Here is a 24,186-nt window from a genome sequence, read left to right as displayed (position 1 = left end):
TTAGGTCAAAACAGTTTATGATTAGAATGAGTTTCGGTCACTGGTTGGTTTAAAAAGTAACCATTTACAACTTCTTTTTTTAATTGATTATTTAATCAACTCATCATTTATATTAAGTTCATTATCTTAAAAATTCACAAAAATACAAACACTAGACTACATGTTTTGGTTTTCAAATGGATAAGACAACTTCTTATCTTTGGAATACAAATGTTAGACATTAGCACACTGTGACATATTGACTTTGTATATCCTTTTATTATTGAAGATTTCAAAAATATAGATTTCTTTAGTGAACGTGTTGTACTCACACCAAAGAATGAGGCCGTTCAAGAAATTAGCAAACGTTTGTTATCCATGTTTTCGAGAGATGAAAATATTACTATTTTTCAGATGGTATTTATCAGACATAAAATGATATGTTACAAGAAAATATTAGTTTCCTGATGTTTTAAATGACTCAAAATCTAAGGTTTAGGTTAGTCCTAAAAGCCGATGTTGAAGTGATGTTGCTTCAAATATTAACTACAAAATTGGTATATGCAATGAAACTAAACTAAATATGAAAATACAATATGATAACCGTGCTACAGAAGCTGAAATCATATCGAAAAGTAATATTGGAACTCATACTTCTATTCTTAAAAAAAATCCTACACCTTTAGCTAAAATAATTAATTTCAAAGAATGAAATTATCACATTATTTATTTATTCATTTATTGCAACTAAGATTAATAAAAACTAATGTCAATCATTATAGATAGTTGGTTTGTTTCTTAGACAATTTATTTTAGCTTATGGTCAGTTATTTATTGCATTATCTAGAGTTAAAACAGAAACATTGTGAAACTACTAAGTTTTGATATAGAAAATAAGGTTACAAATAAAACTACAAATATTATGTATAAAGAAATATTTGAAATTTATGAATTTTGTAACAACTTTTTATTTCCATATTGTTTATTATGTAATTTATTCTACCATATATTATATATTTATATTTGTCGAAGATATTTGTTGTATTTTACATTGTGTTATCATTTGAATAAATTTATTTATTTAACCCGTGTGCTACACGGGTAGCTAACCTAGTATGTATATATATATATATATAGGCAAAGATCCAATACAATAATACCTTAACGTACAATAGGTACGTGAATCCCTTTTTTCACGAATCGATCCATGAAATCACATCCCAACATCTTGGAATCGTTAATACATATCCAATCAATCACTGGTTCACTGAAAAAAAACAGTTTTAGATCGTTAATCGATCAATTTTATACTTGTTTTCACGATAACCGTTTTTGAGTGTTTTAGATTTTTGGGTGAGCGTTTTAGTTTTTGGTTGAGCGTTTTAGTATTTTTGCTTTGTTTTTTGCCTTTAAGCGTCTCGCGTACCTATCGTACATTAAGGCATTATTATACAGTATCTCGACCCCATATATATATATATATATATATATATATATATATATATATATATATATATATATATATAATGTTATTTACTAAAAAAAATTTAACTAGAAGTTTCATAATCATTGGGTTGAAATAGTTTTTAGAAATGATAACAGGTTCCGTCATCAAAAAAGAATGAGTTCGTTCATTATTACAATAATCTACATATATGTAAAATCGAAATAGATCGGGTTCTGGCAAACCTGCACCCAATTGCCTAGCTCCACCCCTGCCACCACAAGTCTTCACTAGAGGCGTACAAAACATGTTTATTTTCCCAAATCGGTTTCAGTTTGGGTCGACAAAAGTCAAAGAACCAGTCTTTACTATGAAAACAAACCGGTTGGTTTGTTTCAATAATTTTTTTTCTTTCGGTTTGGGGGGGGGTGTCCAACCAGTGTCCACCCTACATTTTGGGTTGGAAGTGGTTCCGGTTCTTGTGAAACTAGTACATAATCAGTTCTGATTCAGGGTTACAAACCAATTTCACTTATGCCAGCCCTACTCCTTGTTGAGGGCTTGAGGCCACCAAATTATTAAGCCCCCATATTTTTAGAACAAAACTAATATATACATGGTGAATTATTAAAATGCAAATCAGCAAATTGTTATATAAATTATGTCATATGAATGTGTTAATCAAAATTTTTTTATTTAGTGTTGATGAGTATAATATATATAGAGAAAAGGGACCCTATATACATGAAAAGATGACAACATTAAAATACACTATAGGAGGAAAATTGATTATAAATCAATACTAAAAATAATATTTAAATTTGAATTGAAATGTTATTTCTTTAGAGGGAGAACTTTAATATGTTATACATTTTTAATTAAACTAAAAAGACTTCAAGGCATAAAAATTGCCACAACCAATCAATTGGCGTGGCCTTGGTTTAAAAACGCACGCTTGAGGCAAGCCGAGGCGAGAGGCGACTAAGGCGATGACTCTTTGCTCTAGGCTTGTCAAGGCTAGCAATGTTTAAGGGGTCGAGATTTTTAGAAAAAAAGCGACCTAAAGCGAAGCTGAGGCACTCGCCTTTCGTACATAGGTGGTTAAGGTTTTAAATGTTGTACAATATGCATTTTAGGTTGTATGTGTATGTAATTTTTATATTAAATCATATATAATGCTTAAATATAGCTACATCATTGGTCGGATGCTAAAAACCCATGATCTATACGTATATAAAAATTATATAAGTATGTTCGCCTCGTGTAAAAAAAGCTCTCGCTTTTCCGCCTAGTGCTTCACGCTTCTGTTTTAAGCCCCATCGCTTTTACTCGCCTCTCGCTTTTTCAAACCAAGGACGTGGCACATACTTATACGGAAATTTCTCTAACGCCTCTAGAATTTCAATCATCAATTTTGGAAAGAGGCAATGGTCAATTCTTCTTTTTAAAAGACTGAGAGTGTATCACTTGCTCTTGCGATTTGCGAACTGTATTATGTATAACGTGTTCTGGTCCTTTTGGAATTGCAGATTGCGATTGATTTTGACTTGTGCATTTTTTTTATTTCAGTTTGCCGATTGTAAAGTGTTTACACTTTATACCGGTAACCGAGTGACCAAGGTTTGCAGGTGTTCTTTTGAATTTTGGATTTGCACTTCGATTTGGATTTGCCCAATTCGGATATCACTAGAATTGAAGTTGGTAATTATTTATTAGTTTATAACTTTATAATATGTAGGGTTTGGATCAAATACAAATTAAATTAACATGTTAAACATGAAAATCAAGTAGAGTACTTATACATACAAGTACAATAATTATATATACAAGTAGATAATTATCATAGAATAATTGATAATTACTCTACTTGTATATATGATTACTCTATTTGATTCTCCATTTAGCACGCTAAATTTATTTGTACGTTAACCTTTACCATAATATGTAATCTACCAATTTTTATACTACAAACTTTGCCTATTTTGGCCTAATATATAATATGTTGAAATCAACAAAGCTAGAAAGGTAAGTTTTGTGTAAACATGTTTTTTTATAAACACAAGTTACATAGCTTTGAACAAAATCTTTAAACTTCATCAATGTCAGTCCCTAGCAAGGGTAAAAAAGGAGGGTTAATATGGACTTTTTTTGAAAAGCCCTCAAGTTGATAGTTAGCTTGAGGCCTCTGAAAATCGTGAGCCGTCACTGTTTTGTACACCTCTAGTCATAATAAAGATAATGTAGCAAGCAGACCTGTTCTTCTAAAACTTGCGGAATATGTTTTAACCCAAAACCGTTTACACATACTAAACCCAATGATTTCGCCGAGCATACCCGCTCGCCATTGCAATCCATCATCAAGGTAGATTGATAACCAAACCAAATGAGTGATCAATTCAACATTTTCTCAAATCAAAAAGTAAGAATAAATATACATCTTGCAAACATAAAGATGATGGTTTCATGTATAATCATAATGACATTATAGGCAATGTACACTCGCAACAGATCACAAAGGAATGGTGTATCTTTCCACCCACCCTCACCTGAGTGCTATACAAACAACACAAGTAAAAAACTATCATCATCATCATCACCTTATTGTCTGTTGCTGGGTGCAAAAAGAATCAGATGACAATATCATATCAAGAATCTATCGGATCAACAGGAAGTGAAGCTGCCCTATGAAGATGTCGAGGAATCAAATCCTCTTTGCACAAATTCTTAGTTGTTGTACCACTCTTCTCACATGCTTCTGGTTCTCCATCATCTAAATTAAAAGACACAAAATGCGTTCCTGACGCGAATGTTTTTAGCAAATGACGGTGATCGTCATGATCATCTTTATGTTTTGTTAACATCTTATGTTTTGCATGTTTGTCTGGTGCAACTCCTAGGTGTTTATCTCTAAGCTCCCTTAGCTCCATCTGGTACTTAGTTTTAAGCCACCTTAAATCTTGTCTGATCTCGGTTTCATAATCGTCTGCTGAATCGGTTTCTTCAAACTTCACCGACTTCTCAACCACCGGTTCGTCTTCTGTGCACGACTGATACTCACTCTGGTTCGCGCCCCATATTTCAGAATATTGTAACCCATCTGACTGGCTCGAGACAACGGGTGCACCTTCGGTTAAACACTGCTCGGACCCTTCAAACTGGTAGGTTATTTCTTCAAACCGACCGTGGATATTGGCTCCACAATGGTGTCTTGAACATTGAAGCGGGTGCTTTGACTTTGGGTTGACTTGAGAACCGTTTGGTGCACAACTTTGACAGTAGTTATCGTTGTTTTCGTGGTCTTCTTCTACTCCCCCCTTCTTCCACTCGGGTACCAAGCATGATATTTCGCCATCGATCATGTCGGCTATTTTGTGGACATCTTGGTTGGTGATGTCTAACTCAAATACCATTTCATTTGCAACACTAAATGCGGTGTCGGATTCGATGTCAAAAGGGAAGTAAATGTTGCGTACACGCCCTGCAATAATAGCATCGGTTTGAATGTTAAGTAACGAAGGGTTTTAGTTCAAAAATGGTAATGAATATGGAATTTGTTAATGGTATTAAAAGAAGATGTAGAATCTTGTCTACATGGTTATATCTTGAATTGTCATTATTAAATATTGTTAAGGTTTCATAACTTTTTGACATGTAACTCGGTGCATTGCATCTCAAGAATCATATATGTATATGAAATCTAAAAGTAAATATTATCCTTTACAATTTTAGTAGCTAAGTCACCCGTGATCTACTTGAGATCGGCTCACTAAAAGCACAATCGTGTCAAGACTAAACGAGTTCGAACCCGGGCACAAGCCTAACCTGGAGCTCATTTAATGAATGAGCTTGAACTTGAGCCTGGGCTTCAGTTTGACTAGGCTTGGAGCATAAACAAGCTTGTTATTTATATGAATATACCATTTTACTTACTATAACAAACAGATACTTACATAATTAGATAACAATTATTATTATATAGATAATTAGATAACTAAATGTGTATATCAATAAAATAGTTGAATTATCAACAAAATAGTTGAATAATTAATTCGAGCTTAAAAGACTATTCACAGTCAACTTTGGACATAGACCTCAGAACAAGCAAGTCATGTCATTAACTCCAACTAATAATATGACAGTTATACCCTTCACCTACTCCTTACACCTGAAAGTTTCATAACCCAAATTCTTACATACGAGAAGCGTGTTTCATGTCAAAAGTATGAAAATACGTATCATTGATATTATTAGTTTTTTTTCTTTTTTTGGGTAAATATGATATTATTCAAGTCTTGAGAAGTATGTATATTAAATCATCCCTAGAAAAACTTAACAAACTCCGTACTTATTATCGTTAACATGTTTATCTCCGGGATTTGGGGGTTTAAACCCCTTGCATTATGAAAGTAAAGTTTATAGATGATCACCTTGATAAAATGCATCAAGTTAAAGCCAAAAAGACATTAAAAACGTTCAAACAAAATCTCAACAATATTCTCAAGAGCATACCTTCCCGGTCGGCAATTCTGAGCCTTAAGAAGATACCATCATCATCATCGTCTCCCCTCCTTCCTTCAATAGAAATATCAACATCTCCCATATGATCTTCTTTATGAGTTGTGATTTCATTTGCTTCATGTTCATAATTAAGATGACGATCATTCACTCCATCAAACTCCCTCCAATAATCAATCGGCCTCAAATCATACCCATATTCTTCCGTCCGGAGAAAAGGGTCTTTTAGTAGCTCTTTAGCCGGAAGCCTAAGGGAAACCGTCACTAAACATTTCTCCACAAATTGTCTCACTTCAGGGTCCTTAACTTTATATAAAGCATCCGGCTTTTTCCCCTATTAGAGATACAAATAATATAATGTCATATAAATATATGCAAATATATGTTAAACGGGCATCATATCTTGAATTTTATTTGGATTTTGAAAATATGAAAAGTGAGTGAGTAAACAAGTTCATACAGAAATTACTTTCTTGTAGATTTGAGCCGGATGTGTGCATTCGCTATACGGATATTCAAACGTGACCATTTCCAAAATGCACATCCCAAATGCATATATGTCGACCAATTCGTTATATTCTTCTGCATAAACCTCGGGAGCCATGAACTCCGGTGTTCCTGGAAGTAAACAAGAAAATGAAATCGCACATTAAGACAATTATACATGTTTCTATATTGTTTCCATATCTACATCCGTCATCAAAAGCAGTTTCAAACTACTCATTTATCTGATTCAAGAATCATATTAAGTTTAACGTATCATATGCGAAAACTGATTAAACGTACCGACACAACGGGCGGCGTGAGATTTGCGCAGGATGGCAGCAAGACCCAAATCGCCAATTTTAACTTCGCCTTGGTTGCCATTAACAAAAATATTATCGCATTTAAGATCTCTATGGATGACAGGTGGATCATGGCTATGAAGATAAAGAAGGCCTTTCAGGATCTGTCTACACCAATGTTTGATGGCTCTTATATTAATCCTCCTGTGTTTCTGCCTATACCTAATAAATAATAATAATAATAATATTAATAATAATAATAATTCAATGAAATCAGATCAATAACATTTAAAAAAATAAATACATAAATAATAACAATGAACTAACTACTTACTGTTTAAGTGTACCAGAAGTGAACAACTCAGTGACAAAATTCATGTTCCTGTTGGCGGTATCAACCCAAGATGTGTAGAACTTCATGATATTATTATGTTTCAAGGTTTTAAGAAGATGAATTTCACAATACAATCTTTCAAGATCTTCAGGGCTTTGCAGGAAATCATAAAGCTTCACCTGATTCCAAGCCACTTCAATACCTTCATACTCATCAAAAGCTCTATACCTGCAAAACCACACATCAAATGCTTAATTTCCCATCAATCAAATTTCCATAAAGTTTGCAGCTTTCTTACACTGTTTTGGAAGCCCCTTTTCCCAAAATCTCATTATACTGCAAGAAAAACCAAGAAATCAAAAACCCAAATTGGAAATTAAAAAATAAAAAAATAAATAAAAAGATGGGTTTTTTACTCACTCTTCCATATCTTCCTGTAGGATCTACTTCAACAAAGCCAGATTCATCAGGATCAAGATCATCACCATTCATTATTTAATTAATTAACTAAGTGTTGAGGAAGATGAAGAAGCTAGTGAAGAAGATAAAGATGGTGATAAACTAACTGATAATGAAATGGTCAATTAGAGCAATAATAATAATAATAATAATAATAATAATGGTGGGGGAGTTGAGATTGAGGATGAGATTGGTAATAATATGATAAGTGTTATGTAATTACAATTCAATTGATATATTTATGTACCCATAATTTTATGTGGATATTGTAACAATATTTGTAATAAAACTTGTTTATCTGAATCCTTATCTTTATTGAACTGCTATCTGGATAACTGACAGGCTATCGAACCACTCGTTTCACTAAAACTCATTATAAGTGAGAAAAAACCCTCTGACTTAACCTGAAACCTCTTATTCTTTTATCACGTGTGAAACTACAATCTAATGCCCTCTGTTTTCTAAATAAAGTCTTTGAACATCTCGCCGGTATCACTTAGGCTAGGGTTTATTTGCATTTGAACCCTTACTTTGAAATATGAAGCCTTATCCTTTTGTTTACGAAAGTTATTACAAGAATATTAGTTAGAAAGATAAACCTTTTATATGTATGTAATCCTTCCTTTAATTGTAAACAAATATGCCATTAACATATTTTTCTTATATAAAAATAAACATTTTAGATTTTTTTTAAAACGACTAATTAATTCTAATTTTACTTCTAATTTTTTTTATTTATTTTTTTTTTATGTGTGGATTTAAACCCTAAGCCTAGACCTCCGGTTTTTAAATGAAAAAATAATTATCTTTTTCTTTATATAAATATATTAATAATTTGTGGTTCATTATTATTATTGTTATATATAATATTAATTAATTTTATTTATGCGTCTTCTTTTCTATCTATTCACGAGCCACCCAAAACACACACATGCATTTGTGCCTTTGTCCAGTTATCAATAAAAATTGTATCCACACTAAAATTGTGAATATAATATTATTTATTTCCAATATATCTTATCGTATCCTTGTAATATGATTTTAAACACCCCTTAATCATAACATTTTAGTTATAAATCATTAGATACAGAGATAAGTACGCTTTGCGTCCTTGTGCTAAACGATGGATGTCGGTTGTAATTCTGTTTTTAAATTTAGCTCAGCTGAACTCCTAATTTCAATATTTCTTTTCATTTTAAGTTTCTCCGTTAAATTTAGACAATAAATGTAGAGGTATTTTGATACATTAGTCACCAATTAATTATTTATATTAATTAAGTTATATTAAAACCACCACCATCACCAACCACATCACTATTTACAACTATCACCTGCATATTTTGTAATCATCTTCGATTGAGAACAAAAACCTAGTGCAGAATAGTCGAGTACAAGATTTATCGTGATGGAACCGATTGTCAAAATTAAAGAAAGACTTAACTGCATGGTTGGTCCATGTGGTTTGCAGATATTGCAAACTTGATCCTCGAACTTAATAAATTACGACCTTGTTCCTAATAGTTATAAACATACTACTAAGGTGATTCAGATGTATGAATTTTGTAATAATGGTGGTCCTTACCCACTAACACCGTTATAAGTATTAAAGAAACGCAAACAACGGTCGTCGAATCGGATTCGTATGGTGGTATATTCACTCACATCAAGTCGTAGATTTATTTCCACCAACATCGATCTAGTTATCTAGATTCTAATCAGAGATGTAATATCATCAAGTCGCTTAAAGGTACATCTATATCACTAGTAGAACAAAAGGAATTGGTAGTTGTATCACATCAAATTAAAAGTCAACGCGGCCAAGGATCTTCGCGCAATTTGAGTGTTCTCCTGCAACGGTTGCATATGCTGACGTGGATTTTTTGGATCTTCATAAACAGAATGATAGAAACCCCAGCGTGTCGGTTTTTGAATTTGTTGCAATTAACTTAAAACCGCCTTTCAAAACCGGTTGTTCGTTAACAACTGGTGGTTCGTTCTCAGCTAGTACCACGTGGTTTGTGATGGTGGTGTTTCAAGGAATCGATTTGCAAGCAGGGGCGGACCCATATAGAACCCATCGGGGTCCCGGGACACCAATGTTTTTTAAAAATTACTTAGAGGCGGTATATTAAATTTTGTAAGGACCCTATAAAAATTAATACTTGAAACCCATACTATTAAGGCTGAACTGGTCTAGTGGAAAGTCCCTTGCTTTTCCTTTTGGAGGTTGCAAGTTCAAGCCTCACATACTCTGTTTTTTATTGTTTTTTATATATCATAGTCAATATTAGTTATTTAGTTAAAGTATTTGTGTTTTTCGTTAGTTTCTCCCATATAAGCCTGTTGTTTTTTATTGATTTTTTTATATTCTTGTCAATATTAGTTATTCAGTTGAGTATTTATTTTTTTCGTCAGTTATGCAACATATATAATGGCAACATGGGTTTTGCATATTCTTTTATTATTTATCTTGTGTATGCATGTTATAGTTAATCATTTATTTGTGTTAGAGTTAATTTTTCATGTTTGGTCATGTATGTAAAATCATAAATATAGCTTACGTTTATGTTTTCGGGTATGCATAAAAATGAATTAAAGAAACGCAAACAACGATCGTCGAATCGGATTCGTATGGTGGTATATTCACTCACATCAAGTCGTAGATTTATTTCCACCAACATCGATCTAGTTATCTAGATTCTAATCAGAGATGTAATATCATCAAGTCGCTTAAAGGTACATCTATATCACTAGTAGAACAAAAGGAATTGGTAGTTGTATCACATCAAATTAAAAGTCAACGCGGCCAAGGATCTTCGCGCAATTTGAGTGTTCTCCTGCAACGGTTGCATATGCTGACGTGGATTTTTTGGATCTTCATAAACAGAATGACAGAAACCCCAGCGTGTCGGTTTTTGAATTTGTTGCAATTAACTTAAAACCGCCTTTCAAAACCGGTTGTTCGTTAACAACTGGTGGTTCGTTCTCAGCTAGTACCACGTGGTTTGTGATGGTGGTGTTTCAAGGAATCGATTTGCAAGCAGGGGCGGACCCATATAGAACCCATCGGGGTCCCGGGACACCAATGTTTTTTAAAAATTACTTAGAGGCGGTATATTAAATTTTGTAAGGACCCTATAAAAATTAATACTTGAAACCCATACTATTAAAGCTGAACTGGTCTAGTGGAAAGTCCCTTGCTTTTCCTTTTGGAGGTTGCAAGTTCAAGCCTCACATACTCTGTTTTTTATTGTTTTTTATATATCATAGTCAATATTAGTTATTTAGTTAGAGTATTTGTGTTTTTCGTTAGTTTCTCCCATATAAGCCTGTTGTTTTTTATTGTTTTTTTTATATTCTAGTCAATATTAGTTATTCAGTTGAGTATTTATTTTTTTCGTCAGTTATGCAACATATATAATGGCAACATGGGTTTTGCATATTCTTTTATTATTTATCTTGTGTATGCATGTTATAGTTAATCATTTATTTGTGTTAGAGTTAATTTTTCATGTTTGGTCATGTATGTAAAATCATAAATATAGCTTACGTTTATGTTTTCGGGTATGCATAAAAATGAATTAAAGAAACGCAAACAACGATCGTCGAATCGGATTCGTATGGTGGTATATTCACTCACATCAAGTCGTAGATTTATTTCCACCAACGTCGATCTAGTTATCTAGATTCTAATCAGAGATGTAATATCATCAAGTCGCTTAAAGGTACATCTATATCACTAGTAGAACAAAAGGAATTGGTAGTTGTATCACATCAAATTAAAAGTCAACGCGGCCAAGGATCTTCGCGCAATTTGAGTGTTCTCCTGCAACGGTTGCATATGCTGACGTGGATTTTTTGGATCTTCATAAACAGAATGACAGAAACCCCAGCGTGTCGGTTTTTGAATTTGTTGCAATTAACTTAAAACCGCCTTTCAAAACCGGTTGTTCGTTAACAACTGGTGGTTCGTTCTCAGCTAGTACCACGTGGTTTGTGATGGTGGTGTTTCAAGGAATCGATTTGCAAGCAGGGGCGGACCCATATAGAACCCATCGGGGTCCCGGGACACCAATGTTTTTTAAAAATTACTTAGAGGCGGTATATTAAATTTTGTAAGGACCCTATAAAAATTAATACTTGAAACCCATACTATTAAGGCTGAACTGGTTTAGTGGAAAGTCCCTTGCTTTTCCTTTTGGAGGTTGCAAGTTCAAGCCTCACATACTCTGTTTTTTATTGTTTTTTATATATCATAGTCAATATTAGTTATTTAGTTAGAGTATTTGTGTTTTTCGTTAGTTTCTCCCATATAAGCCTGTTGTTTTTTATTGATTTTTTTATATTATTGTCAATATTAGTTATTCAGTTGAGTATTTATTTTTTTCGTCAGTTATGCAACATATATAATGGCAACATGGGTTTTGCATATTCTTTTATTATTTATCTTGTGTATGCATGTTATAGTTAATCATTTATTTGTGTTAGAGTTAATTTTTCATGTTTGGTCATGTATGTAAAATCATAAATATAGCTTACGTTTATGTTTTCGGGTATGCATAAAAATGAATTAAAGAAACGCAAACAACGATCGTCGAATCGGATTCGTATGGTGGTATATTCACTCACATCAAGTCGTAGATTTATTTCCACCAACATCGATCTAGTTATCTAGATTCTAATCAGAGATGTAATATCATCAAGTCGCTTAAAGGTACATCTATATCACTAGTAGAACAAAAGGAATTGGTAGTTGTATCACATCAAATTAAAAGTCAACGCGGCCAAGGATCTTCGCGCAATTTGAGTGTTCTCCTGCAACGGTTGCATATGCTGACGTGGATTTTTTGGATCTTCATAAACAGAATGACAGAAACCCCAGCGTGTCGGTTTTTGAATTTGTTGCAATTAACTTAAAACCGCCTTTCAAAACCGGTTGTTCGTTAACAACTGGTGGTTCGTTCTCAGCTAGTACCACGTGGTTTGTGATGGTGGTGTTTCAAGGAATCGATTTGCAAGCAGGGGCGGACCCATATAGAACCCATCGGGGTCCCGGGACACCAATGTTTTTTAAAAATTACTTAGAGGCGGTATATTAAATTTTGTAAGGACCCTATAAAAATTAATACTTGAAACCCATACTATTAAGGCTGAACTGGTCTAGTGGAAAGTCCCTTGCTTTTCCTTTTGGAGGTTGCAGGTTCAAGCCTCACATACTCTGTTTTTTATTGTTTTTTATATATCATAGTCAATATTAGTTATTTAGTTAGAGTATTTGTGTTTTTCGTTAGTTTCTCCCATATAAGCATGTTGTTTTTTATTGTTTTTTTTATATTCTAGTCAATATTAGTTATTCAGTTGAGTATTTATTTTTTTCGTCAGTTATGCAACATATATAATGGCAACATGGGTTTTGCATATTCTTTTATTATTTATCTTGTGTATGCATGTTATAGTTAATCATTTATTTGTGTTAGAGTTAATTTTTCATGTTTGGTCATGTATGTAAAATCATAAATATAGCTTACGTTTATGTTTTCGGGTATGCATAAAAATGAATTAAAAGTCTTTGTTCTATCTAGTTTATAATCTAGATTCTTTCTACTTACTCATTTCCAATGACACCATATTTCTGTGTTTTATTATTTTCATCGTCTCGACCCGACCCGAATAACGATCGGCCCGAAAATTTTGTAAACCGAAAAAATTGGGACCCCATTGACAAAAAATCCTGGGTCCGCCACTGTTTGCAGGTTTGTGATTGTAATGTTCAAGAAATCGATTTGTATGTTTGTGTTAATCGGTTGTGAATCAAAGAGTAGCGTCTGAATGTGGCTTCTTGTTGTTAGTGGTGGTAATGGTGATTGTGGTTGCAGACGATGGTGGTAATGGTGGCCAGTGATGAGTTTATGGTTGGGCTGGTGTTAGGGTGGAATGGGTAGTTGTAGTTAAGGAGGTTAGTGGTAGTGGATGTTTGGGTGGGTATATATTAAGGGTTAATGGTGTTTATTAGTAATATAATAGACTGAGAGGTAAATTGATAATTTAACAAACTGGGGGACTCAAAGTGCAAGAAATGATAATTTAAAACATTTCAACTTAGTTTTATGTTAGATTTATTGTTGAATTAATTTTAAATGATAATTTAAAAGGTAAAAGAAAAAAGGAAACAATTCAAAAGTAAAATAGTGCAGTTATGTTAAATACTCTTTATCATTTTGGTGTTTACATTTCAACAAAGATTTAGATGGAAATTTAAATTGAAGAAATGTTTACATTTAACAATCATAAAAGTAACAGATTTAGTTCAGTATTTGAAGAAACCATTAAGTATATTGTCCTTGATGTAAAACTCTATAGTTGTATGGTTTTCACGTAATTCATCACAAGCGTTACACTGCAAGTTAGGGGCAACTTGCCCTCTTTGTTATGGCATTAGATTCACATTGTTTGCATTAAAGAATAATTTAAGCACAAATGCAAACCCTGTAACGGGATTCCCTTTTAAACATCTGAAAATAACTATAAAACTTTTTAGTTGTTACCATAATCGTGACCCTTGTTATTTGATGTAAAAATAGTTAACAACTACAAATGGAGTTATGCCATTTTGTGAATGTTATTGTTTTGCCATTATATAAACAATAAGAGAATTTTGACATTATTCATTCATCTTGTTTGACTATAAACATTTCCATTAGCGCCTATGGTAGCTAGAGTTTGTATATGTTGGATAAAGCCTCTATAATGTGAAATTTCAACCCAGAATACAATGGTATGTCACTATTATAGTGAAAATCAAACAACCAAGTATGTCATTTACATACATTAAGATGTTTGCTATAAGAAGTGAGGTACACGTATAGTATGAATGAGATAAAGTGTTGTATAGGACAACTAATGTAATAGTTGTATGTAACAATAAACTATCAAATCAAAGGAATTTAAGTTAATAACATCCAAATCACACACGAGTATAATCTAATTTACATTTATCGAGATTCATGTGCTAGAGATCAGGATATAGTCTACATGTCTTGAACGATGGAATATATAACATAGAAAACACTAAAAGGTAACAAGTGCCATAACCTCAATGTACGTAACATATACGAAAATGAACAATCCTATTGAAGCTCAAGTTATTAACAAATATGGCAATCATCGACAAATAGGGTAATCATAACACGTGTAGTAAAAGCCTAGGTTGAGCACATCAAATGAAGTACATATACATGTCTTGCTAGTCCATGTTCCAATATGATGTGGTATTGTCGGCATACATAGCGTATGTTCCTCCTATATATCATATAAGCAAGAAATTATGATCAATTCATACATTTAGCTAGATAAGTATATAAATATACATATAGCATCAATGTACCTCAAATGTATTATGGAAAATTAGATTTTAATAATCTCAACTTAATGTAGTTGACTGATAATAATCCCAACTCTCACATTGTTTGTTTTCATTGGACCCCATTAAAACAAATTTAACGGCGTTAAATTTGTTTCCAAATTTCAAATTGATGTTTTAGGGCTTTCGTACGGAATGAGGATATGAGTCAATTGATGTAAAACTTATCTCAAAACGGTTGTCAAAACGATCCGGTGTGTAAACTTTTAATTAACAAAAATCAAGCTGTTTGGAGCACCGTTTCGAGGTAAGTTTTACATCAATCGATTTCTATCCTCATTCCGATCGAAAGCCCTAAAACATCGATTTGAAATTTGGAAAAAACTTAATATTGTTAAGTTTTTTTAACAGGGGTCTAAGGAAAACAAATTGTGTGAAAGTTAGGACTAGTGACAACTATTTTTTAAGTTGGGATTATTATCGGCCAACTGCATTAAGTTGAAATTATTAAAATCCAATTCGCCATCTATTAAATGGAGGCGTCGTAATCTTGAAGCGTTGTCACATATAATTTTGTCCTTTTTATTCCATAAAAAGTGTGCGCGTAAACCCAACCCCACATGTAGAGGCATAAAAACAATATAGTAGTAGCCTAGATTATGATATAAATTATCTATTTAAGTATAACACAAATAACATGGTAGCATAACTACTTATAACATAAATAATTAAGACTGTAGCATAACTATATAACATATAACAATTGTAAAGGTAGATAAATCACAGTGTGTACCTTATTGCGAAATACAGAAAATCATAGATGTTAACCATACATAATAGGACCAACCTAATTCATGAGAATAATGACATAAGAATATAAAGGGTAGTCAACTACATAATGTATGGTAATCTTATCATATATGTCGATTGCGATGAAAAATATACATATTTTTATTATCAACATTCCTCATATTTTTACATGTACTTGTACTAAATTGTTGTAGGATATGTACTTAATCACTTAATATTTTATTTTCGAGGTACACATGATGGCCATTTGGCTTTTGATGATCTTATGCGGATTTCACGACTTAGATAGTCGAAGAATTGAAGACGAATTGAAGATTCTTATTTGTAGTCTCACAACGGACCACTACGTGTTTTTGCAATGGCATGTCACCCTTACACCAACATGAGTTGACTTAACATAAGAGGGCTAACATCATTGTCGATGGCATCACCACAACGGACCGGACCACCGGGGATCTCCCGATGATTCATCGCCCATCTATGGGGTTACGATTTTGTAAAGGCTTTAATTACATGATTTTAGGACTTTTTAAGTGATTCTTTGACACTAGATCAGGGAGTTCAACATTGGAGCAGAGGATAACTTGCTGGAAGCTTCAAAGATCAACCAAAGTGATGATCAAAAATGTTAATGAGTATTTCAGTCCGGCTATCATTTATTACTTTGTTTACACATTCAAATTTGAGTTTATGAACATATCTTCTACTTTTGCTTCTAGCTTTGATTTTTAAATGAATATGAGAGGCTAACACCTTAGATTTTCCTAGGGCGGGTTAATAAAGCAAGATTAATGTTTGTATTCGGGATTTTACGAGTTGTGAATTTCTATTGTTTGTGTTATGAATCATATTATGGGTCGATTTGGTGTTAAACTATTGAATACGGTCTGATTTGATTGGTATAAGTCTCGTGTGATATTGATTTAATCCTTTGTGTTGTGATTTTAAGGTTGTATGTTAGCCGTATACTTTGTGTTTATAGTTTTAGAGTGGTAGACGTCATCATAGGATTTGACCAGTTGAACCATTCCAATCTTAGTGGTACACCTCTTACTAGCCATGTCATGATAGTAGGAGTTAGTTTATCTTCCTACGTAGTTGGTTTAGTGATTCCTATGAGATCACACAGGATTGTCATGCTTATTAGGTTGTCTTTTGAATCAAGCTATTAAGCCCTATTGAAATTGTTACCCCCGGCAACCCGAAGTTGTTCATAATTTGACCTTAAGATAGTCTAATGAAGAGACTGGCTAAGTGATCTATTTATAAGGGGCCATAGAATATTCACTTGTGCTTACAATTAATTGATTTATGATTATATGTTCGTTAGTGAGACTGATAAAGTGATTTAGTAAGACTTAATTGCCTTTGGTTAACTCATTTTTAGAATTCGATTTGTGACTCGTTAGAACCTGAAGCTTCGTTAGTTGTCATTAGGTTTACCTAACCCAAGTGAATCTCTTTCCCATCACTATTCAAGTTGTTATTTGGTTTACTTTCTCGTTGTCATTTTAATTATTATTATTTAATTATTTATAAACTCAAAAAAAACATTTTAAAAACAGAAACCCGTTAAGGTTGGTTTTTCAGAAATTGCTAAAGCAGGCCCCTGAGTTCGATAACCGGACTTACTACACTATGCTACTGCACTACCGGTGCACTTGCCGATGTTGTGTTTAGCGTAGTTTCGTGATTCCACAATTTTAAAACTTAGCTTGTGATTTGTTTTTATTATTATTTATATATACACTGCACACGCATCAACGTCAATCTTATCAACGTAAGCGCAAACACACTACACAATAAAGTTACTTCGTACTAACTTATGAAGCCGTTAGTCTACGTAATCCGGAAACCCGTGTAACAAAGGAACATTCGATGTCGGAGGCCAAACAATTTGTGTAAAGAAGTTTAAATATGTAGACTAATTGAAATTTGTACCCCCGAGAACCAGAAGTTGTGCATAATTTGTCCTTAGGATAGTCTAATGAAGAGACTGGCCAAGAGATCTATTTATAAGGGGCCATATAATATTCACTTGTGCTTACAATTAATTGATTTGTGATTATGTGCTCACTAGTGAGACTGATAAAGTGATTTAGTAAGACTTAGTTGCCTTTGGTTAACTCATTTTTAGAAATCGATTTGTGACTCGTTAGAACCCGAAGCTTGGTTAGTTTTCATTAGGTTTACCCAACCCTGGTGAATCTCTTCCCATCACCATTCAAGTCGTTATGTGGTTTACTCTCTCATTTTCATTTTAATTATTATTATTCAATTATTTATAAACTTAACAAAAACATTTTAAAGATAGAAACCCATATAGGTTGGTTTTCAGAAATTGCTAAAGCATGCCCCTAATAGTAGCAAGTACGGACTACGGAGATGGTTTGGGTCTCCACAATAGTAGCAAGTACATGTATTATGAACACCGGGTTGATTAGATGGCACGGTACTGTTTCAATAAACGGGCGTCTCAAATCGTTGTGGAGAAGTTGGTGCACTACGAACTTGACGACAATAATTAGAAAGGTAGCCATAACAGTTACAATTTGTGCAAAGACGACAATTGGAGTTGATCGGGGGATGACGATCGCAGGTTCTGCATATGGGATTTTTACTTTTCTTGTAAGGTCTCTTTTTCGGAAAAGTTGAAGAGGCTTGTGGTTGGTTAGGATTGGTTGCATGGATATTTTGAATTTGGGTTACTAACCTAGGGATCGCAGTAGTTAACTTTCTGGCTATACAAGAAGCTATACGGCGGTGATGAGAATCAGTCGATTGATGTCGAGAATGACGGTGGTTTCTTAGGAAAGACATTCTACGAGGATCAAAAATAAAGATTTATAGGAATAAGTTGAGGAAATCATTTACTAATAAAACGTTAATTGCTTAGATAACTTATAAAACTTTTTCTTTTAGAAGTGGAGAGTTTGTGTCGTATCATGAGGAATAAAAGTAAAAGATTACAAGGAGTACATTGCGTAAATAGTTATTAGATGTTGTAGTCAATATGATTAATGTGTGATGAATACACGAGGAGATGAGGTCAGTTTAATAGTTCATTTTTATTTAATTAAGTCAACTTTACAATAAACTAACGAAACATAAATTGTGTGTTGGCCTCCCATAAGTTTTTCATGGCTGTTTGAATGACCCAACGAAACTAACGAATAAAAGTAACTGAGTTGGACAGCCCATGAGAGTTACATGGCGTTTTAACTGTCCCAACTAATTAACGAATTAACAATACAATAGAGTTTGTCGGCCCATGAGCGTTACATGGAGTTTTAACCGACCAAACTATATAACGAATAAACGAAAGAAAAATATGAGCAGTTGAAGCATCCCGTGAACCACCACGTATGATGAACTCCAACAAAAATAGCATCCAAAACAAGATGAGGAATGGATAGTATGAGTGCCCATGGATACCATGGATTTTTCACCTAACTAACCAATTAAATAAGAAAACACAATAATCAGAATTTATCGAATTTAGCCACGAACCACCATGAATTCGGTTTAAAATTCAACCTAAGTTATAATATAATATAGATATATAAAATACATTTGTGAAGAAAATACTTAATCAACTAATTATTTTAAAATAATAAGATTATACATATACATATATATGTATATATATATACGTACAAATAAGTTTTAACACGTTCGGGAAAGTGATTCGTTAATATGTTGGTTTTAGCAAAACTATAAGTTATTTAATGTATTTAAAATATTGTTTAAATAACTAAATATATTAATAATAATGATTAAATGTTAATTAATAAAAACAGTTTAAAAAAAAGAATTAGAAGACGGGCTAGTTGTGGCTCGAACCCGCACCCCCAGCCACACCAAACCTTATCATCCACACACCAGCCAACTGAGCTGGTGTGATATTTGGATTTAAACTAATTACGATAATATATAACCACTGTAGACGCAACCCAGAAAGTATGATGAACCCTAGATATCGTAATCGGCCATATTGTTAATCAATTGGCTGATTAACCTTGGGGGTTATGTAGACGACACAGAGCCGATCAGAATCCATATAATTAATGTAACAACTCGGAGCTTTCGATAATAAACAAATATCATAACCCGACCCACTTTGATATTCGGGTTTCTCTATTCAAGAAAATATTGCGTTATTCGAGTTAACATTTATTTTATTATTATAAGTATTTAATATATTAAAGCAACTTTCAAAAATATACAATTTTTACCCAAATTTAAAATTTAATCTACTTTTGTATCTATATCCAAACTAAAGGGGCTGTTTTGCAAAATAAGTAATAATATTATATTATAATTCTTGCAAACCATTAACCCAACCCATTTATCAAACCCGTATAACAGTTTCTGGATCCAACCCGTGCCCATATTGTTTTCTTGTAGCTCAATTATATTGTTAATCTAGGAAATTTGTTATATCAAATCGTTCATATAATAGAAACGACCTAAATCGACAGTTAATTTTGGAATGAGATCAAATAGATACGTATTTACGTCTTTAGCTAAAACCGTGTAATACCCGTTTATGAATTACCATCTAATCATTCATCATAACTCAATTAAACATACATATGTAATCTCTAACTCATCGCCGTCATAACCTATACATATAATTGGATCGCATCATCGTGTAGGAGCTGCTATGAACCCTTATTGCGCCGTCGGGTTATTATTCAATTAACCATCAATTCATCATGGCATCTGGTAATTTTATTATATTATTCTAGTCGTCTTTGAGTCGAGATTAAAAGCCCTAAGATTAATTAAACTATAATACAACGGATTGATCGATTCTTGATTAGGGTTCATATGATTTGGGGGTTTTCTGGGATACTGTATTTAATTTAATGTTATGAAACTTAAACAGTCAGACATCCCAGCGCAGTTGGTTATTGGTGTTTGTGTCTAGCTCATTGAATCGGCCGGTGGCGCGGGTTTGGGTCCCTTGGACGCGGTTTCCTATGTATTTTTTTTACAATGGTTTTTAAAGGTTATGTAACTAATATTAATGGCAGAGTTCAAACCACACAAATAAGCAAGTATAAATTAGGGTGGGAGATTTCTATTTACAGCCAAATCAGTAGTAACTCAGCAAGTCATATTAGCACTAGAATGAGTGTGTTGGCATGAAGCCTGACCGTGAACTGCCTCAACACGTCCATGCTTAACTGTTGTTGGTCTACACATATTAACATTGAATCCTTTCTTGTCAACGCCTAAATGGCCATATACTCCTTATTAAGATGTTACAAAAGAGAAGTTGCTATTCCACTTACCACATTTTCAAGTTTACAAGTATGATATACTTGTTATAGTAATCGACATTTATCAAAATTCATGCATGTGAAGGAATTGGGATTAAAACTAATATGGAACAACTTAACAACTATAATTTTCACGAAATATGGTTTCTCTTTATTAAAAGTTATTAATAATTAAACACAATATACTTTTTAACTTACATAGCAAACTATTAATATTCTTCTCTAACTTGAAGACATATTGGGAGCAATATAATTGGCTGCCCTCTAGTCAATTACAGTCATAACTCATAAATACACTAAACCAGTCAACATCTCCACATAAAGTCCTATAGGCTATGCGTTATGGTCATTCACCATATCAGCGTTACCTCAACTTTTCCTCCATCATTCAACCAAACCACTCAACCCATGTTACACTTCATTCTTTACCATTCTATTTATTTATATTATTTAAAAACAAAAAGAAATGAAAAAGGATTTTTTTAAAGGAAAAAAAACCTGATTGGAAAGTTTGGAGAATGACCCGCGTGAGGATGGCCATTTGCCCCCATCACTAGTGACCAAGGAGGGGGCGGCGCGGTGTTCCAGTGGTGTCAGCGCGCCACCTCAGCACCCCCAATGACCCTCCGTGAGCCATACACCATGGCCTTAGCTTCTTTGAATTTCCATAGCACTGATCTTATTTTCTGTTTTTATATTGGCTGCATCTAATAACTTCTTATATCTGCCTTTTACAATATCTCTAAGTTTTTTAACTCTTCAAACTACTTAACCCTGGTTTCTTCATCACTTTACCATCTCCAAAAACTTTCCTAATTTCTATTGCTTCATCCCATATCTTGTTAGACGAGTAAAGATTCGAGAGCAACGAGTAATACCCAAAATCACCCGACTCAATCTTGGTCAATTTCTTCCTTACAACCTCTCCAACCTCCATGTTCATACTAAGCCTACACGCACTCAATAAAGCTCCCCAAACAGCAATGCTGTCTAATGACGCACAATCACTAGATTTGATCAAATCATACGCATCTTCCAAACTATTGGCCCGTCCTAACATGTCTATAATGCAAGTCCAGTGCTCTAAACTTGGTTGAATCTTGTACTTTGTAATCATTAGGTGAAAGAATTTACATCCATCTTCAATTAGCCCACAATGACTGCAAGCGGATAGCAAAGATGTGAATGTAATGGTGTCGGGTGCATACCCGTTGACCTCCATTTGACTAAAAAGTTTACTAGACTCGCTCCCTTGACCATTCATTCCATACCCTCCTATCATTATGTTCCAAGAGCTTTGGTCTTTCTTGAAATCAGTTTGCATAAACAATTCTTTAGCTTTTTCTAAATCCCCGATCTTTGCAAATCCATCTATCAAACTATTCATAACTTGTGTCTCAGAGGCTAGACCGTATTTCAAGATATATGCATGAAACAGGTTAAGAAAACTAGCGGAGACAGATAGACATCCTTGAAGTAATGACATAACTGTTACAGAATCCGGTTTGTATCCCGTTTCTGATTGCAACTTTTGAAATAATCTAAGACCTGTGGAAGAACATCCAACTTCCATATAACCATAAATCATAATATTCCATGTAACTGTGTTCTTTATAACCATGGAATTGAAAAAAAGTTCAGCACTTTTTGCGTACCCGTGTTTCATATACATGTCTATCAACGCGTTTCCCACAATAAGATGTGAAGAAAATCCTTTCACAAGACTAAACCCGTGGGTCATACTAGCATGGTTTAGAGAGCCCATTTGTCCACATAATTGACATAATGTCACCATGGTTATACAATCTAACAACACCTTACTATTAACCATGTGACGAAAAAGATTCATCCCGTTTTCAATTTGTTCATTTAGAATATACGCAGCGATTAACGCGTTCCATGTTGCAGTATTCGCGTGACGAGTAGAAGAAAATATAATCTCAGCTGCTTTCACATGTGAACACTTTCCATATGCATCCAACAATGCAGTCGACAAGACAGCATCATGCTCAATGTTTAAACCCCTCTTTATAATCATCAAATGGATTGATTCAATTCTATGAATATCTTTCAGACTCGCATAAACAGGAAGCACATTAGCAAACGAGAACGAATCAGGTTGCATATCCGGTTCAACCACCATCTGTTCATATGCATTTGCTGCCTCTCGGTCATGTCCTTGTTGTTTGTATGCTGCAATTAGTGCATTCCATGACACTAAAGTCTTGTGTATCATGTCTTGTTCAAATACAATCGCAGCATAGTCGAGCCGTTCACATTTTGCATACATGTTAAACACAGCGGTTCCAATCTGGACATCAGAATATAAACCGTTACAGATTAAATGCCCGTGAATACTCATCCCGTTACTAGCTTCCCGAGCATGGCCCACACTCGAAAGCAAGGCCAAGAATGTAACAACGTTAGGAACAAATTTGTCGGCCCGTCTTAAGGATAAAAAGAAGTCAAAGACCTTTAACCAGTTCTGGTTTTGTGCATAGCCTGTAACCAATGAGTTCCAGGAGACAATATCGGTAAAAATCATATCATCGAATACTCGTTGAGCAAGATCCATCCTACCCATTTTACTATACATAGATATCAACGAATTCATCACGGAAACATGGTTGTCAAACCCATTTTGTTTCACATAATCATGTACAAGAAAACCTTTTTTTAAGCTGTTTAATTCACTACAAGCCTTAATTACACGACAAAGAGAATGCACGCTCGGAACAACACATAACTCCGCCATCTTCTTGAAAGAATCCACTACAACTTTATCGGACCGATTAACACTAAACCCTTGTAATATACAAGCCAAAAAATCCTCATTATTTCTCTTGGGCATTTCATCGAACACCTTGTATGCACTCTGGAAATCTCCAAAATTGACATACATTTGAAGTAAATCAATCCTAGTGTCAACACAACATCCAAAAATACCACGTTTAATCAAGTGGCCGTGAGTCAGTTTTCCGGTATTAAGATCTGGCAGTGAAGAAGACGAGCTGAGGATTGAATGGAATGTGGGAATTTGTGGGTTTGAATTGTGAACAAGTTTGTTGAAAAGAAAAGTGGATTGCGAGTATTTACGGCTGTCACAAAAGGATTTGATCAGGGCGTTCATATGATTGTTTTGATTTTTGAACGTTCCATTAACATGACATGGTTTCAATACTTTGTTAAGACTCTCGTACTAGGCGACAAAA

General features: G+C 33.7%; 2 protein-coding genes across 2 annotated transcripts; both read right to left on the bottom strand.

The window, feature by feature from the left end:
• Positions 1 to 3,870: 3,870 nt before the first annotated feature.
• LOC143579205 (putative serine/threonine-protein kinase WNK9) lies at positions 3,871 to 7,627 on the bottom strand. Its single transcript, XM_077062584.1, has 7 exons — positions 7,478 to 7,627; positions 7,356 to 7,393; positions 7,058 to 7,285; positions 6,725 to 6,945; positions 6,399 to 6,556; positions 5,933 to 6,272; positions 3,871 to 4,901 (listed from the first exon to the last, which is right to left on the bottom strand). The coding sequence occupies exons 1-7, from the start codon at positions 7,547 to 7,549 to the stop codon at positions 4,069 to 4,071; spliced, it is 1,890 nt and encodes a 629-aa protein (XP_076918699.1). The 5' UTR covers positions 7,550 to 7,627; the 3' UTR covers positions 3,871 to 4,068.
• Positions 7,628 to 21,210: 13,583 nt separating this feature from the next.
• LOC143579206 (pentatricopeptide repeat-containing protein At4g21300-like) lies at positions 21,211 to 24,132 on the bottom strand. The gene has a single exon (XM_077062585.1). It carries the CDS (start codon positions 24,102 to 24,104, stop codon positions 21,726 to 21,728), a length of 2,379 nt encoding a protein of 792 aa, XP_076918700.1. The 5' UTR covers positions 24,105 to 24,132; the 3' UTR covers positions 21,211 to 21,725.
• Positions 24,133 to 24,186: the final 54 nt, after the last annotated feature.

The sequence above is a fragment of the Bidens hawaiensis genome, unplaced genomic scaffold, assembly GCF_021521415.1.
Source record: "Bidens hawaiensis isolate Kalapana, Puna unplaced genomic scaffold, B.hawaiensis_p1.1 tig00029632_1, whole genome shotgun sequence".
Lineage (NCBI taxonomy): Eukaryota > Viridiplantae > Streptophyta > Magnoliopsida > Asterales > Asteraceae > Bidens > Bidens hawaiensis.
The sequence above is the reverse complement of the archived record's forward strand: the minus strand, read 5'-3'. Positions and strand labels throughout refer to the sequence as shown.